Source organism: Schistocerca serialis, chromosome 10 (genome assembly GCF_023864345.2).
Source record: "Schistocerca serialis cubense isolate TAMUIC-IGC-003099 chromosome 10, iqSchSeri2.2, whole genome shotgun sequence".
Lineage (NCBI taxonomy): Eukaryota > Metazoa > Arthropoda > Insecta > Orthoptera > Acrididae > Schistocerca > Schistocerca serialis.
Window position 1 is genome coordinate 36,118,044 of NC_064647.1, and position 18,476 is coordinate 36,136,519.

Consider the following 18,476-nt stretch of genomic DNA (forward strand, 5'->3'; position numbering starts at 1 on the left):
TGACACCCACGTTGCTGTATTCCTGAACATTCAGGGCACATTTTCCATAGTTGCCCGATGAACAAAATATGAGCATATAAAATATCAGACTGACTTTATGAATGTATTGAAGAGTTACTAGCAAACATAACACAGCAGTTCATTTGTAACAGAGAGAAAACTTTAAACATAAAAGTAGCTTTAGACATACCCCCAAAGACTGTTATAGGACCATTAATGTTCATAATATATATAGGGTTTCAAAAATCTGATGCCCAAACTGACAGATATTGTGACAGACACAACAACAGATTTATTTCATTAAGCAACCTAGCGTCAGGAATGTGCACTTGGGGACCACCAGGCATGCTTAAATATGCCAGTGATGAAGGAGATAAAAAAAGTACCTTTTTCAACCATTATTTCTCCAAGGTATCTTTGAAGTATTGTGTTGTGTTGTGATGTCCTGGCATTCGCATTGAGCCAGTAAACAACATGTAGCACTATAGTTCTTGGCCAACAGTCACTAAAAAAACATGGAGAGCTACATATGGAGAGAACTGAGAGGCGTGCACCCTGTAAGACCTAACATCTCTCAAAATACATGAAAAGAGAAGTATATTCTACACCTAAGGGCTCAGAGCAAGAGGAATTTCTTGCAGTGGTCACAGACATACAGAACATGCCTCACATTTACCACTGAACATTGGTATTGGCTCTGCACTGAAGTTAATGGTGCTTATTTTGGACATTTATTGTAACACTGATCAGAACAATAAAGGGCTGAAATATTTATCATTATTTTCTTCTAAATAACACCTGATGACAACCTGGATATGCCATACTCACAGAGATGCATTTCTGGACTTGGTTGTTTAATGAAATGTATTCGTTCTTGTCCCCATTATCATATATGTCAGTTTGGGCATTGCATTTTTGAATACCATCTGTAAATGACCAAGCAGATAATGTCCAAACCCCCATGAGGCTGTTTGTGGTTGATGTTGTTGTATATAGAGAAGTTAAAAAGCTAGAAAATTGTTATGAAATGAACACCTGCAGAGGGTCGACGCTTGGTGTAAGGATCGGCAATTGACCCTCAACATAAGCAAATGTATAACAAACTGCACATAAATAGGTGGAAATGCTCCTCTTGTATGATTGCATGATTGCCAAACAGTCACTTGAGGTAGACTCATCCATTAAATATCTGCAATTTAAAGTGTAGTGAGTACATAAAATTAATTGCAGCTAAGATAGATGCCCTGAGATTTGTTGGGAAAATCCTTAGAAGTAGCAGTCCACCAGAGAAGGATGCAGCTTGCAAAGCCCTCATTCAACCAATACTTGACTATTCCTTATCAGTCTATGCCCTTACCAGATAGGACTGCTAGAGTAATTATACAAAGAAGAGTTGTGCATTTTGTCACACTTTCATTTAATAAGCATGAAAGTGGAACAGAGTGCTCATAGAATTCCAGTGGCAGACACCACAAAAGAGGTGTCATGTATAACAGAGTTGTTTACTGTTAAAATCCTGACAACGTACCTTTCTAGAAGAGTAAGCCAAAATATTGCTTCCTCCTATGTTTATCTTTGCAAAGAGGAAATTAGAGAGATTTGAGCTTTCATGTAGATTTATCAATGATCCCTTTGCTACACAAAATAAGGTAACTTGTGGTTTGTAGATGTAGATCTCTGTGGTATCTTCAGTCCCATAACTTCAGAATTGCATCAGTTAATTGATTAGGAGAACTGAAACAGTAATGACCATCATAAATGTTGACTGCCATAGCCAAAATGAGCAAACTGCTCCCAGAAGACTTGCTAAATGGTTCATACAGTGGCTTGCATGCAGTCTGTGCCAAAACCTAAAAGATTTTTTTTAACACTAAAGAAAGTCCTTCTTGTTATCTCACAGTTTGTGTGCGGAGTAGAAAGTGCTTCTCAGATTTCAACAGTGAGGCAACACGTTGTAAAGAGAAATTCCCAGCTAGTATATTTCTGAACATACTCAACAATATGGCTCTTCTCTTTGTTGTATTTACATTGGTAACTGTCCCAGTCTTCATTGTAGGTTATTCACTGATATTTATCATTATCTGCAGCTATGTTTCCTTGTAAAATGGCTTGTATTGATGGGAAGCTTAGTGATGTCAAATTTGAACAGATAGTTAACATGACTAAATCAGAATCAGACAAATTTTCACAAAAATATTTGATTGGTGTTCAGCCAACAAACCATCTTAAACATCAGGTTACCTTCCATTAGGAAAGAGAGTGCACTCAGTGATTGTTATGTAATTTATAAATGATAGAGCGCAGCGCAGCAACCAGTTGCCCCCCCCCCTCCCCCCTCCCCCATCCAGGTTTTATTAAGCAAATCCAGTGCTGCAGCCTGTGACAATTCTGTCGTCCAGGTAATTAATACCATGAGGGATTGTTGACGTGAGGTGCTCAAGATAACGCTGAAATATAAGCGGGGCACTGGATATTCTGAAGGCCAACCGCTGGTATTGGTAAAGGCCAAACAGTGTGTTGACGACCGCCAGCCGTTTGGAGTCCTCATCAAGTGGTATCTGATGATAAGCCTCCAAAAGATCGATTTTCGAAAAATATTGGCCTCCTGCCACCTCGGAGAACAATTAATCAGAACATGGCAAGGGATAGGTGTCCACCACCAATTGTGAATTAATGGTGGCCTTGAAATCGCCACAAAGATGTAATTTTTGCTGAGGGTTTCCTGACAATAATAAGGGGCGAAGCCCACTCACTAGAAGAAATGGGAAGAACGATGAGGGCTGTCAGCCGGTCTGGCTCTGCTTTTACCTGAGGGCGGAGAGCCAAGGGGATCTGCCTCGTGCGTAGAAAATGCGGGCGAGCCGACGCCTTCAACGTTAAGTGAGCTTCAAAGTCAAAAACACACCCCAGGCCCTCCTCAAAGATATCCTTAAAGTCAGAGGTCAAAGATTCCAATGATTGATAGGGAACATCTTTGGAGACCAAATGTATGGTGTCTCCGATAGAAAAACCGAAAGCTTGAAAGGCATCCAATCCAAAATGGTTAGCGGAGCTCGCATCACTGACAACAATAAAAGTAAGAGGCCGAGTGACTGATTTGTAAGTAACGTCAGTAGTGAATTCACCCAGTAGTGGAATGAACTGTTTACCATAACCGCAGAGACGCCGGTAAACTGACGCCAACGGGGCGACCCAAGGTCGGAGTAAGTGTGCATTCAACAAGGAAATTGCCGCGCCCGTATCTACTTGCAATTGTAGTCGAACCGACACCTCGATAAAGAGTTTGTGTGCCGATACGTCGGGAGGCTGGCCCGATGAAACTTCCTGAATGTCAACGTCCATGTCCTCTGTACCTGCTTCCTTCATTTCTTTTGAGACTGAGCGGCAAACTTTAGCAATATGTCCTTTTTTATTACATTTGCGACAAACGTCCCAATGCTGGGGGCACTCTGACCGATCATGATGTATTTAGCACGACGCACAGGACGGCAACAGGGGCCGGCAGCCAGAACTCTACGTGCCATGCGGGAGCGACCGTAATGGCCCGATTGTACTGCTCGCATGTCGTCCATCCCAGACGCAGTGGACGCGGCCGCACCGCCCTGAACTGCCACGACATCGCACCAGGCTTCCAACTGTTGACTTGTGGCATGAGAGACTTCATACGATTGAGCAGTGGACAGGACTTCCACAAGGGAAGGGTCTTCCAACTGCAGGGCCCATTGCCGGACCGCCCTATCAGGGGCCGAACGAACAATGATGTCTCGCACCATAATGCGGGCATACAACTCTCGCGACTGCTCCGTGACAAAATGACACTTGTGACTAAGACCGTGCAGGGCAGCGGCCCACGCTTGGTAAGACCGATGGGGCTGCTTTTTGAATTGATAGAACTCGACCCTAGCTGCCACAACATGTGTGCGGCAGCGATAATATGAAGACAGCAAGGAACACAATGTGCCAAAAGGCAAGGATGAGGGTTCCTGCAATGGCGCTAGCTGCCGCAAAACTTGATACAGCGAGGGAGATATCCAAGATAAGAAAAGAGCATGACATACCTCCACATCGGCAACATGAAATGCCTGGAAATGCTGCCGAAGGTGATGTTCATATGTGTCCCAATCCTCCGCCGTCTTGTCATACGGGGGAAAGGGAGGAGGGAACGGTGCTGGAGCAGATTGTGTGGAGAGCAGTGCCGGAAGTGCTTGGTTCATGGTTGCCATGAGCTCCTTCTGCTGCTCAGCCAAAACCCACACTGAATCCTCCATGCCGTGGATAAGCTGCAAAACCGGAACAACAATGCAACACGGGAAAGAACGTCCGTACTCATTGCCAATTGTGTATTAACACGATTCACGTTGTCCGTTGCACTTCACATAGTGTAGACCGGGAACTGTCTGCTAGGCATGCCTGATGTAAAACTGAATGGGCACGGCCCGTGCTGCCTGAGTTGTTGTTGTTCCACCGGAAGAGGGCGTCGCCGAATTCTCGTGTGCCCTGTGGTGGACGGGACTTTACTTGCGGCAACTACTGTCCATGATGCACTGTGCCGATGTGTGCCTCCTGTGATCTTTCTGGTGGCTACTGCATCCAGATTTCGGCTAGTGCCTAGCCATTATGAATACTAAAAATACAAGAAGTACATGTTCAGGTTATACAATAAAAAGTTATAGCTCATGGCATAACCTTTATGGCTTATATATTAGATTACATACCACTATTTTTTAATCTTGATGCATGTTAGGTCCCTGTTGTTCAGGTGTCAGTCACAGTTCTTTGAATGCTACTGTATAAAGAAGGTAGGCTGTGTGGAGAACATGTCGACTGGTTGTATGGCACTACGGATATAACTACTTATATAACATTTAAAGGAAAGTAAAAAAAAACTTCAAATTTGCATGGGAATTACATAAAATAAAATGTAAGTAAAATAAGTTTACTGGAAAATGTGAAATAAGTCAGACAGCAATGTAAAGAATTTTACTTATGTTTTATTTTATGTAATTCCCATGCAAATTTGAATTATTTTTTTTTACTCTCCTTTAAATGTTATATATGTAGTTCATATAGAGGGCACCATACAATCAACCAATGTGTTCTCCACACAGCCTGCCTTCTTTATAGAGTAGTATTCAAAGAGCTATGACTGACACCCAAACAACAGTGAACTAACATGCATCAAGATTAAGAAATAGTGGTACTCTTCAGAAATTGAAGAAACGACTTCAGCCTGTTCATAGGCACAAAAATCTGAACGAACTTCTCCTTCTTCATGACAACGCAAGACCTCACACAAGTCTTCACACCCGAGAGGAGGTCACAAAACTTCAGTGGACTGTTCTTCCTCATGCACCCTACAGCCCCGATCTCGCACCGTCGGATTTCCATATGTTTGGCCCAATGAAGGACGCATTCCGTGAGAGGCACTACGTGGATGATGAAGAAGTTATTGATGCAGTACGACGTTGGCTCCGACATCGACCAGTGGAATGGTACCGTGCAGGCATACAGGCCCTCATTTCAAGGTGGTGTAAAGCCGTAGCATTGAATGGAGATTACGTTGAAAAATAGTGTTGTGTAGCTAAAAGATTGGGGAATAACCTGGTGTATTTCAATGCTGAATAAAACAACCCCTGTTTCAGAAAAAAAATGTGTTGCATTACTTATTGAACTGCCCTCGTATAAAGGCCATATAGGTTATGCCATGAGCTTTAACTTTTTATTGTATCACCTGACCATGTACTTCTTGTATTTTTAGAACTATAATGGCTAGGCACTAGCCAAAATCTGGATAAATAAAATAAAATGAAAATTTTTGCTCTGCAGTGGAATGTATGCTGATATGAAACTTCTTGTCAGATTAAAACTGTGTGCTGGACTGAGAACTCATGACCTTTGCCCTTTGCAGGCTCTGGCTATGCCATGTCTGCACTATATTCCTTCTTCCAGGAGTGTTAGTCTCACAGGGTATGCAGGAGAAGTTTGGAAGTTAGGAAATGAGGTATATTGTTGAAAATAAAGCTGTGAGGATGGATCATGAGTTGTGCTTGGGTAGCTCAGTTGATTGAGAACCAGCCCACAAAAATCAAAGGTCCTAAGTTTAAGTCTCAGTCTCTCAGTCTAGCACAGTTTTAATCTGGCAGGAAGTTTCATGATCAGGTTTGTCTAATGGCAGGCATTACTAGTGTGACTGTGACTTGCGGAGTGAAATTTCTCACATTCCACCTGTATTTGTGTTCAGCAAGAAGCTGGGGTTGATATCTTTTGAAATCTTTCTCTCTCTCTCTCTCTCTCTCTCTCTCTCTCTCCCCCCCCCCCCCCTCACTGCCCCCCCCCCCCTGACAAGTGTTATGTTAACAGAGGCATGTATATGAGGACCAGGAATCAGAAAAACATGGGAGGAGAAGATCTACCAGGCTCTCAAACTGGAGGAATAGAGATTTTGCTGGAATGAAAGTGTTTCTGGGATTTTTGCTGTGCGTGGTTAGGCCTTGTTGTTTTCTATATATATAACATTACTGCAAGTCCATTGCAAGCAGAAATGTATTCTAGATATCATCACTTTTCAGACAACTAATCCCTTTCCAGTAATGAGACTAAAAAATTAGACCAGTTTTGTATGTTTCAGTAGCACCATGAGTAGTAATTACATTCAAGACAATAAGCTATGTAATGATGACTCAGTTAATTTGTGGTGTGGTTTTCTGTTTTTCATGTAGTTTTTATTGGAAATGAGAAATACAAGTATGGTGTGAAACTATATGAACTCTCTGTAATCAGTGGTTCAGTTATCACATTAAAAATCTGCTGTGGCAAGTCAGAGGAATGGGCAGAGATGGAAATTGTTTCACAAACAATGGAAACCTAATTGAACTAAGGATATTTCTTTTATGAGGGCAATATTAATAAGTGCTGTTACAAAACTGTTATCTTCTTTTAGAACATATGTTAATAAAACTCATGTAACATCATAAAGAATAACCAAAATATTAGGCATCATGAAACTGAGGACAGTTTGAATGGAATCGAAAAGAAGACATGAAGTCATTTGCAAGTGGAGGGATAAAAATGAACCCATCGCAGTTTCTAATATTCACTGTGCTGAAATGCTTGAAGTACATAATTGAAATAGTAAAGTTTCCTGTACACCTAACATAGTGGCAAGTCAGGGCTACTATAAATGGTTCATTTATTACCAAAGCTCTACATTGTTCAGTTATTATATGTACAAATATGTTTGATGCGTGAATCAAACTTTAAACTCTCCCAGTTTGCATTGTACACTCCAGTTGGCACTACAAGTGCAGTGTCCAGACAAAATGGCGACAAAGCATTGCTCGACTAGGGACATTGGTGGTGATATGGCTCTGTTCCCCCTCCCTTCAGCTCACCTGACATAATGCCTTGTGACTTTTTCCTTTGGAGATACAGTAGAGCGTCAATTATCCGAAGTAATTGGGGGACATGGGTGTTCGGAAAACTGGTTTGTTCGGATAATCGAACTGTACATGTTTATTTGCCAAAAAGAAATACTGTACAGTAAATTGATTCATAAAAACAGGCATCTCTTTTAGTATTACAAAGTAACATACAAAGGCAACTTCAGTAGGAATATATAGTATGTGACACAGTTTATTAAACAAAAATATATACGTATTACATATACATTTTGCATGAACAATACACAAGGTATACAACATTAATGTTTTAAAAATCCTTCATTTTGGTCTGTCTAAGCAAGCGTACACACTTAGGAGCAGCTAAGTCACGTACTTTTTTCATTACAGATATCTGAAACTGGTCACTTTCATCTTGGGCTTCAAACCATTGCAAGGCAGTACCTAAACAAGTGAACGCCTCAGAAACTGTTGGTATACTTTCATCTTCACTTTCTGGAGCACTGATTGATGAGATGCTGGTGGCGTCATCTTTATCAGTGACAACGTTTACAATCTCACTGTCCTGCATGATTTCGTTTCCTGGATCTGCATCATCGATATTCATCCATTCATGAACGTCTTCTTCATCATATTCATGGCAATCTATTTCTTTTAGCATACCAAGAATTTCAGACATATCATTCTGTTCGTCATTTTCAATCATACCTTGTGAATTTTCTTGTGTGTCCAAAATTTTATTCCAGGCTTTCTTCAAATTCTATTCCTTTACACTATTCCATGCTGTGCTGATCATGTAGGATGCATCTTTCAAGTCAATATTCTTACGATTTCTTAAGAGACTTTCTTCTCCATCCTCTTCTCTTTCTAACAATAACTTACGCAACAATTCTTTCCTGTAATATCGTTTGAAAGTCTCAATAACGCCTTGATCCATGGGCTGTAATAAGGAGGTTACGTTAGGGGGAAGAAATATTACCTTTATGAACCCATCTTTTTCGTTTAAAATATCACATGACGGATGAGTTGGTGCATTGTCAAGGAGAGGCAATTTTTTTATCTCCCTTTTCCCATTCTTTAGCTGATGAGCTTTTACAGAGGGTACAAAAATGTCCAGAAACCAGTTTATAAAAATTGTACTATCCATCCAGGCACTCTTTTGTGAGGTGTACACAACAGGCAAGGCTGACATTTTAATGTGCTTGAAACAACGTGGTTTTTTACTTTTACCAATGACGAATATAGGCAGTTGGTGACTTCCAGTAGCATTAGCACTAGCCAAAGCTGTAATATGGTCCTTGCTTGTTTTAGGACCAGGTGCTGCTAATTCATGACGTGAAACAAGAGTGTTTCTCGGTAAAGCTTTCCAGTTAAGTCCAGTTTCGTCAGCATTGTAAACGTTTTCGAGAGCATAATCTTCTTCCCTTAATACGTCCCTTAGTTTGACTTTGAAAGGATCAGCTGCTGAAGAATCAGCCGACAGTTTTTCTCCGTGTATTGTAAGCTCACGAATGCCGTCTCTTGACTTGAAGCATTTTAACCAGCCTGTGCTCGCTTTAAAGCTCGAAGGCCCTCCAAGTTTTTCATTGAACTGCATTGCCTTCTCGCACAGAATGGGACCTGAGATAGGTTCTCTTTCCGATCTCTTTTGTGTAAACCACTTGTAAATAGCATCATCTAGGTCTGTGTTAGTGGCAAGCTTCATAGTTTTATGGCTTGTTGATCCATCAGTAGAATCAAGCATAGCTATAAAATTTGCTATGCTCGTCTTTTGTTTTTTTATATCCGTAATTGTTGACTTCCCCACCTTGTACTCATTGGATAAAGTGGTTGCAGATTCACCTTCTTCTAACCTTTTAATAATCTCGTACTTGTCCCTCATAGAAAGGACACCACATTTACGTTTAAGCATTTTGTATCGTCAAGTTCACTTCTTCACGCAGCAGCGCACAAGTGGTCGTAACAGAGAACAGGTGACTGTTCGACTGTTCGCACCGTGAGAAGCTCTTCTTGGGTGCACGCAATCCTTCAAACTGTGTGGAGTGGCATGCCTCAACTCTAAGCCGGCGCAGCTGTTGCTGTCAACAGCTTTGATACTGCCACTACTTCTACTGCCAGTGCCAAGCCGACAGAAGTGTGCTGATTGTTGAAACAGAGGAACTGGCGGCTTGGCCAGTCAGCAGCGCCTTGTGGAGGCTCCATTAGAAGCAATGTTCCGCCAGCAGTGGCCCAGTGCAGCGACTACTGTGGGAAACTTGGTTTGGGAGTGAGGGGGATGATGGACGGTAGGGTGGGAGAGTAACAGGTGCAAGCGAATACACAGTTCGGTTAAGCAGTTGTTCGGTTGACTGACATTCGGATAATCGACGCTGTACTGTATATTAAGGATCGTGTTCCTGTACTCCACTGCAAAGAACACAGGGCAGCTTAGAGAACACATCAATACTGCTGTGATGGCCAACGACAGGGTTTTGCTACATAAGGTGTGGAACAAACTTGACTACCACTGGATGTGTGTCGTGTGACCATAAGGGCACTCGGAACATTTAGGAATGCAAAATACAAACTTGGTGAGTTTACTCTTCTATTTGTGCATGAATCATATTTGCACATGTAATACTTTGGAAAATATAGAGCTTTGAAAATAAATGAATCATTTACAGTAGCCGTGTACAATAATAGCATGTCAGTCTGCGCAACATGCGTTTGATTTGCATTCGAGTGACTGTGATGTATATCACATATCTATCTTTGAGAGGAGAATTAGCTCAAAGGAAAATTAAAACAAAAGACAACTTTTATTATTTAGAGGCCACACCTGCCACTGGAGAGAAAGAATGACCACCAGTGCCATGCAAAATGTGAACTTGACAGATGTGAATCACACTATCATTGCCAGATTTATTAAGAACTGCAGAAATTTATACATTTATTATCAAAAACTGTATTACCTGTATGCACTTAAGTTACTTTATTCCCAGTATGAAAATAAAAATTACATTCTGTCATGCCCAGAAAACATGCCATAGCTGTATCTCATGAATACAACATGTATTTGCAATGAGGTTTACCTACCTACCTGGCTTTACATAAAAGCTATTTTTTTCAGTTAATTTGAAGTTGATGCCAGCAGTCAAATCAGTAGGTGCAAGATAACTCGCAGTTTGAAATCGGTGTATTAATCATTAGATCTTTGCCCCTTTTTGTTTTTGTTAAGCTGTGGACGTTCTTGTTCCATGCTGTAGTATTTGAAGCAAAGAGTGGCTTGGTATTCTGTTGTGGCAATTATGCTGGATCAAATACCTCCACAATTTTATCTGATCTGGGTCCCAGTTGCCTTTCTGGTCCCTGTTCTTCCCATAAACTTGATTGTAGTTTTGTTTATTCTTCTGTTGCACGTGTATCTGCCAGCAGATGAAATGCTTCGTTAACCTACTCAGGAAACAAATTTAAGCTGTGGTGTAACATAGTTATATGGTACTACCTGTTAATTGCTTGCAGCAACAGTAACTACTGATACAGCTGTATATTACAAGTAATCATAACTTTTTCTGGCTGCGTAACAGCATGCTTATACTGTACTGAACATGCTTTTTGAGGATATATCTTATTTCTAAAAATGCTGTATATTGTAGAAGTTACCAGGTTTCTTTGACGTACTTATTAAAAATTGTTGTACGCTGTAGAAATTTAACCATTTTTGTTGATATTACAATTAGTAAATGTTACATTACTTCAGTGATGTATACACGGAATGTGTATCATGTTGTACAAATACTTTTTTTTTTCTTTCCTTTGCACCAAGGAGTATAGTGGTCCATTGGAGGTTCTTTTTAACCAATTACTCTATTGCTAACTGTTACAATTTATAGTTTTACGTGCACAACATGTGTGGCAAACTGCCTTGATAATTTATTTTTCTTTGCAGAATCAGCGTGAGCCATACCATGGATATTTATTTTCTGTGCATAACAAAATTAGACTTACCACTGGTTATTAGAAGTGTTTAAGGACTCCACCCTGTTGTATGTACATTCCAGTCCTTGTTAAATGGACAGCTTCTAAATATACTGGCAACACATCAGAGAAAATGTGCCTGTCACTCAGTGTACCTGTTACATCACAGCATTGAATACAAATTATGCTGGTAATGTTTGACCTTTTCTAACTCGTACAAGACAGAATTTTAGCAGCCATCACTCTGCCCCTTTGCACATGCACTGTGCATATATCTGTGCAAGAGGAACCCATATGTTTTCTCTTCACACTGATTCATTCCTCCTACTGCTTACTTTTAATGCAAGGGCATTCACCTGAACATTGTAGCTTCCATACTGATATAAGAGATAGGGACATCAGCTGATAAACTTTTCATGGTGGAAAATAGATACAGTTTATTCCCTTTTCATTTCTAGAGATAACCAGCTTCATTTATTACCTTTCTCTTGAATGTTAGTTAATTCTGAAGTCACAAGATTCCATCTTTAAATATCTGGATATAAATACAAGTTCAGTGACAAATATTCAACACATGAAATGTTGTATTATCCCTCTTGGCAAGTAACCAGAAAGTATGTTGGCAGAGAACAATCTTTATTCATATTGGGCTCACAGTAAGAAGTACATAGTTGTAGGGACTGATTGAAATGTTTTTAAGGTTTAGTTATAACAGTGTAGACAATCTGCAACTTACCAAACTGAGTCATTCAACAGCATTTTTTATGAGTTGTATCAAGTGTTGATAATTGGATGTCATTTTTCATAAAGATAAAGATACATTGTCACTTATTCAGTAGAAGAGTTATTGAGCTGCCGATAGGTATAGGCATGTAAAAATAGACGATCATTAATAGAACCTTCAGACAAAATCTTCTTTTAGAGACCTATATGGCATGTGTGCATCTGCAAAGAGGTGTGCAGCAGGAGACAGGATCCAGAAAGAATTTTCACTCTGCAGTGGAACATGTGCGAATGTGAAACCATTCATGACCTGCCCTTGCAGCTGTACTTCTGGCAGTATCTCATTTACTACCCACCAAACTTCACATAAGTTCTCCTGCTCTAGTAGCTCAGTTACTTTACCAATTTCCCGTGAAAGCCAAAGATCCTGAGTTCAAGTCTTGGTCTGGCACACAGTTTTAATCTACCTGGAAGTTTCAGGAGACTGGAAGTATTGTAGATTCCATGGAAAATTGGAAAAGGAACTGCTCAACTGTGACATTTGATTTTTGTTTATTCAGTATGCTTGCTCATACAGTTGTATTCTTTGCAAATTTATTAAGGTCCATTCACCTGATTTTGGGGTATTTAAGGGGAGTTGGAACACCCTATCCTGACAAAGTTGAATTTAGTGACTTGGCTTCCCTGTATTTCAGGAACCACTGTAGGCATTGGCATGAAACTTTTATAGGATATTAAACTGTATGTTCTGAGTCTACTGAACTACAATAATTGCATTTCACCCACTGCTTTTGGAAATACAATTTTTTAATTACACATTTAAACTTTTTGTACTTTTTTTGTATGCTATCCTAAATAATTTTTGTTATACATAATTTTATGTTCTTCTTTTAGTTCAGTAGACTCAGGGTATGTATGTTATTACTCCCTGAAAATCTGAATACTCTACTTCAAGTGGTTCCTAAGATTTAGGCAAAAATGCAACAGAAAATGTAAATTTTCAGGAATGGCTTCTAAAGTTTCAAAAGACTGTAACTCACTTAATATACGCTTACTTTTTTTATTTTTAGTTACTCAGAAGCACTCTGCACCATACTGTGTTTCATCCTCTTGATCTTTTTCCAGGTTTTTTCTTCTTTCTGGCCAACTGTGCTGCATACTCTGCTTTATCAATGCGAACCTTATCCACCTGTTCAAGTTCTCTGATGCAGTTTTCTCCAGGATTAATTCCCATATGGCATAGCACTTTCACCTTACCAATGTTGCCACCATTAAAAACAATAACAGCATTGCTAACCCTCCACTTTAGTGTCTTCATTCCAACAAAAATATTTTTTGTTAAGTGAGTCCATATAACATTGTTGAACGACTCACTGGGATTTTGAGTCTGACTGTGACGACACGTCTTCAGTAATTGGGGATCTGTAAATGGGTTTTATGATATCCACAACTGCTGCTGGGATGGAATGTTTATGTCTCCATGAACTGTTTGAGTACTGTGCATTGCGATAACTGCACTGTGAATCAGGTCCAGGAGGGCAAAGGTGGTGTCCTGATTTTTCATCATTTGACAGTCTGTGGAAGAAGGTAGCCCATACTGCCTGCTTCATTTTCAACAAATCCTCAGTATTATTTTTAATAGCCTTCCCATAATACTGCTGTAGTTCATCAATCATTTTGTCTGTCAGCCTGCCTCTTATGGTTTTACCATCAGAAAGTTTCTTGTCTCTCAAACTTTCTTTCAACTTCCTCAACCTGGTGCCCATCCTCTCTTGGACGTGACCATCACATTCCAGATTTGTGATAATCTTCTCACCATAAGGCTGAGCAGCTACTACACTGATATATGCTGTTGAGTCTCCATCACCTAAGAACTTAGTGTAACACACGCTACATGTTGAACGCAGTGTTTCCCTTTATTCGAAAATTTATTACCATGGAATCCACATTTCTTAAAAACACTTTGTTTTGGTGTCATACTTTACTTTTCGAGAGATTTACCAATCTGTTCATCACTTTTCCTTGGAAAAACGTTAGCACTTTGACATACAACATGTGTCTATATTATGAAATGATGTGATACTGTTTTTGACATTGCTACCAATACAAACATGTAATTTGACCTTTATAACACAGCAATCTACAGCCTTCTATTAAAAAAAATATATTACTGATTATATTAAATGAGGATGACAAAGGAATTTGAGTACTCTGAACTCAACTGAATGTAAGTTGAAATGTTCCTTCCATCTCAAACTCTCAGGTCCTGTGCCCTCACATTAAGTCCGAGTTGTGGACACAGACAGATCTCACACTCTCTCAGTTATGTCCAATGCATAAGACACACTACATGAAATATTGCTCTACAGATTTACTCTGATACATTTATTGGTGGACTCAGATTAATCATCTGAATTACTATGATATTAAATGAGTTTCCAGCTTTGCTTTGACCTGTGAGACATATCCAAAACTGGCACAAGACCTTCATCAATAACAAATACCCTGAAGCAATCCAACAACTTCCAAACTCCCAGATCTGACCACTAGACTGGAAAATGTGCCCCACAAAACACTCAAAGTCAAAAGGGAAATAAATCGTGCAAAATACGCCAAACAAATGTAAGTTATAGGCCCAAATAGATTTGATTATCCTTGCAAAATCCATCACTTTTGTCAAACACCACCTCCAGTTAGCCAGTGGCTCCACATTCTGATATGAGGTTTCTCCCTGACTTAACACTCATTCACAACACCAGACTTTGAATTAGGTAAGTTCCACATACACACATCACTTCAGTTCCGAGAGTTCCAGAACATGTACAGAAAATTGGAATAGAGATCAACATAAACATCATTTCCACCCTTATTATTGCTCATGAAAACCACATATTGCATGTTGTACCACCATACAGCGAGACCTTCAGAGATGGGAGTCCAGATTGTGGTACACACCACTACCTCTAATACCCAGACACATGTCCTCTTGCATTCTGCATGCCTGTATTTGTTGTGACATACTATCCACAAGTTGATCAAGACACTGTTGGTTCAGATTGTCCCACTCCTCAACAGTGCTTCAGCATAGATCCCTCAGTGGTTGGTGGGTCACGTCATTCATAAACAATCCTTTCAGTCTATCCCAGGCTTGTTTGATAGGGTTTGTGTCTGGAGAACATGCTGGACACTCTAGCCAAGCAAAGTCATTATCTTGAGGGAAGTCATTCACAAGATGTGCATGATGGGGGTGCGAATTGTCGTCCATGAAGGTGAATGCCTCGCCAATATGCTGCTGATATGGTTGCACTATTGGTCGGAGGATAGCATTCACATATTGTACAGCTGTCAGCACCTTCCATGACCACCAGTGACACACATTGGTACCACATAATGCCACCCTAAAACAGCAGGGAACCTCCACCTTGCTGCACTCTCCAGTCAGTGTGCCTAACATGTTCAGCTTGACCGGGTTACCTCCAAACACATCTCCAACAATTGTCTGGTTGAAGGTATATGCAACACTCATCATTGAAGAGAACATGATGCCAACCGTGAGCGGTCCATTCGGCATGTTGTTGGGCTCATCTGTTCCGTGCTGCATTGTGTCATGGTTGCAAAGATGAACCTTGCTATGGACATCAGAAGTGTAGTTGCACATCGTGCAGTGTAAGTCATAACATGAGGTCCTGTGGCTGCGTAGATGCATTATTCAACATGGTGGAGTTGCTGTCAGGGTTCCTCCAAGCCATAATCCTGGGTACTGGGGTGACGCAAAACAGTTTTTGATGTGTGTATGTGCATGAGAATATACTTTCAAATTCCATACCAGCAGAATAACTTTATCAGACACTCACTTCTGGCTTCAAACACCTGTTAAACTTAAAATATCTTCTCAATCTGACATGGCTCCCAACTCAATTCTCGTAGCCCTGAAGGCCACCTACTGATGCCATGGTTTTGCTAATTATGAGCAGCTCCATGAAAAGTGTTTTTATGATCCAACCTTTCTGCCAATTGATGTAGGAATAGAGTGCAGTTTCATTGGCCATTTCCCAGATGTCACTAAATCTGTCCAAAGATGTAAAGAACCATGCATGAGCAGAGCCTATTAGATGGAAGGGGTCCGACAGCCAATCACCTCCAGTCATTCCAGCAGGAAGGAGACATGCGGCTTTTGTTGTCTGTAGTTCAACCATGCCGAGACGGTCAATACCGCAGTTCCATCGGGTCCGCATTGTTACTTTGTGACAGGAGGGGATCTCAACAATGGAAGTGTCCAGGCGTTTCGGAATGAATCAAAGCGATGTTGTTCGGACATGGAGGAGATACAGAGAGACAGGAACTGTCAATGACAGGCCTCGCTCAGGCTGCCCGAGGTATACTACTGCAGTGCAGGAATGCTACCTACAGATTATGGCTTGGAGGAACCCAGACAGCAATGCCTCCATGTTGAATAATGCTTTCCGTGCAGCCACAGGATGTCGTGTTACGACTCAAACTGTGCGCAATAGGCTGCACGATGCACAACTTCAGTCTCAGCGTCCATGGCAAAGTCCATCTTTGCAACCATGACACCATGCAGCGAGGTACAGATAGCCCCAACAACATGCCAAATGGACTGCTCAGGATTGGCATCACGTTCTCTTCACCGATGAGTATCACATATGCCTTCAATGAGACAATCATCATACATGTTTGGAGGCAACCTGGTCAGGCTGAATGCCTTAGACACACTGTCTGGTGAGAGCAGCAAGGTGGAGGTTCCCTGCTGTTTTGGGATGGCATTATTGGGGCCAACGTACGCCGCTGGTGGTCACGGAAGGCACCGTAACCACTGTACGATACGTGAATGCCATCCTCCAACTGATAGTGCAATCATATCAGCAGCATATTGGCAAGGCATTCATCTTCACGGACAACAATTTGCACCCCCATCATGCACATCTTGTGAATGACTTCCTTCAGCATAACAACATCGCATGGCTAGAGTGGCCAGCGTGTTCTTCGTACATGAACCTTATTGAACATGCCTGGGGTAGATTGAAAAGGACTGTTTATGGACGACATGACCCACCAACCACTCTGATGGATCTATGCTGAATCACTGTTTAGGAGTGGGACAACCTGGACCAACAGTGCCTTGATGAACTTGTGGATAGTATGCCACAATGAATACAGGCGTGCATCAGAGCAAGAGGACCTACTAGTGGGTATTAGAGGTACCAGTGTGTACAGCAGTCTGGACCACCACCTCTGAAGGTCTCATTGTGTGGTGGTACAACATGCAATGCATGGTTTTCATGACAAAAAAAAAAAAAAAAAAAAAAATGGCGGGAGTGGTGTTTATGTTGATCTCTATTCCAATTTTCTGTATAGGTTCTGGAACTCTCGGAACTGAGGTGATGTAAAACTTTTTTATGTTTGTATTTTATATTCCATTCTGGATTTTCCATACGTATATAAGTGAGATCATTCTTCAGTATTTTCGATGCTAAAGTTAATTTCGGATAACATCGTGTTGAGTGTTTCAGATGTGGATGAGTGTCTGGTCAAAGACTCTGTCTGCCAGAATGGTATCTGCCTCAACACCCTTGGGTCCTTCACGTGCCTCTGCCGACCCGGTTACCAGCAGATCGACAGTGACTGTTTCGACATTGACGAGTGTGCTATTGGAGCGGCTTGTGACCAGCTCTGCATCAACTTACCAGGTATTTCTCACTGCTGTGCTTCTTAAAATGATCAGTCTCTGTTCCAGAAACTCCTTGACTGTGAATAGAGATACCTTTCTTTTTCAAGGAAAGTGAAAATAATTAAGAGATAAACTATAAACAAACACGAAGAAAGGCAACCACTCAGCTGTAGCTAATTGAGTCACAGTGCACAGAAACACGTAAAACACATAACACCACAGAAACTTGATTGGCTTTTGAGCTATGCAGGTGAGTGGGGGAGGGGGAGGAGGGAGAGGGAAAAATAGGTATGTGTGAGACTGGATTGGGAGCAGAGAAGTGCATGGAGGCAGTTGGAGAGCAGGGACTGTAGAAGGTTACCTTCATTATCCTCCATCTTGCACCAGTCTCTGGGTCCTTTCCACTTCCCATTCCAGCCTCACACATGCCTTCTACCCCTCCACTTCTCCTGCATAGCCCTTCTTCCATCTCTTCTTCTTTCCTCTCTCCCCCTCCCCTCCTTCCCCCACAGTGCAGCCTCTTGTCTTGTCCCTGCCACATCCCATGTCCCTGCATTCTCCCAATACAGCATCTTCCCCAAACACCTACCCAACTTTCCCTTCACTTCCCCATCCCACATCTCTCCTGTATCTGCACTACCCACCCCACCCCAGCTGAGATGATTGCTCGCTACAGTTTTGGACCTGAGCACCAGGAGGCAATACCTTGT

The 18,476-nt window shown here is 41.2% G+C and overlaps 1 protein-coding gene across 1 annotated transcript in view; it reads left to right on the forward strand.

Annotated features, from left to right (window-relative positions):
* Nucleotides 1-18,476, forward strand: part of LOC126425211 (uncharacterized) — a 337,500-nt gene that overhangs the window by 223,186 nt on the left and 95,838 nt on the right. Inside the window, exon 5 of the mRNA XM_050088166.1 lies at nt 17,609-17,785. Within this exon, the coding sequence (XP_049944123.1) occupies nt 17,609-17,785 (177 nt within the window). The remainder of the gene's footprint in view (nt 1-17,608; nt 17,786-18,476) is intronic.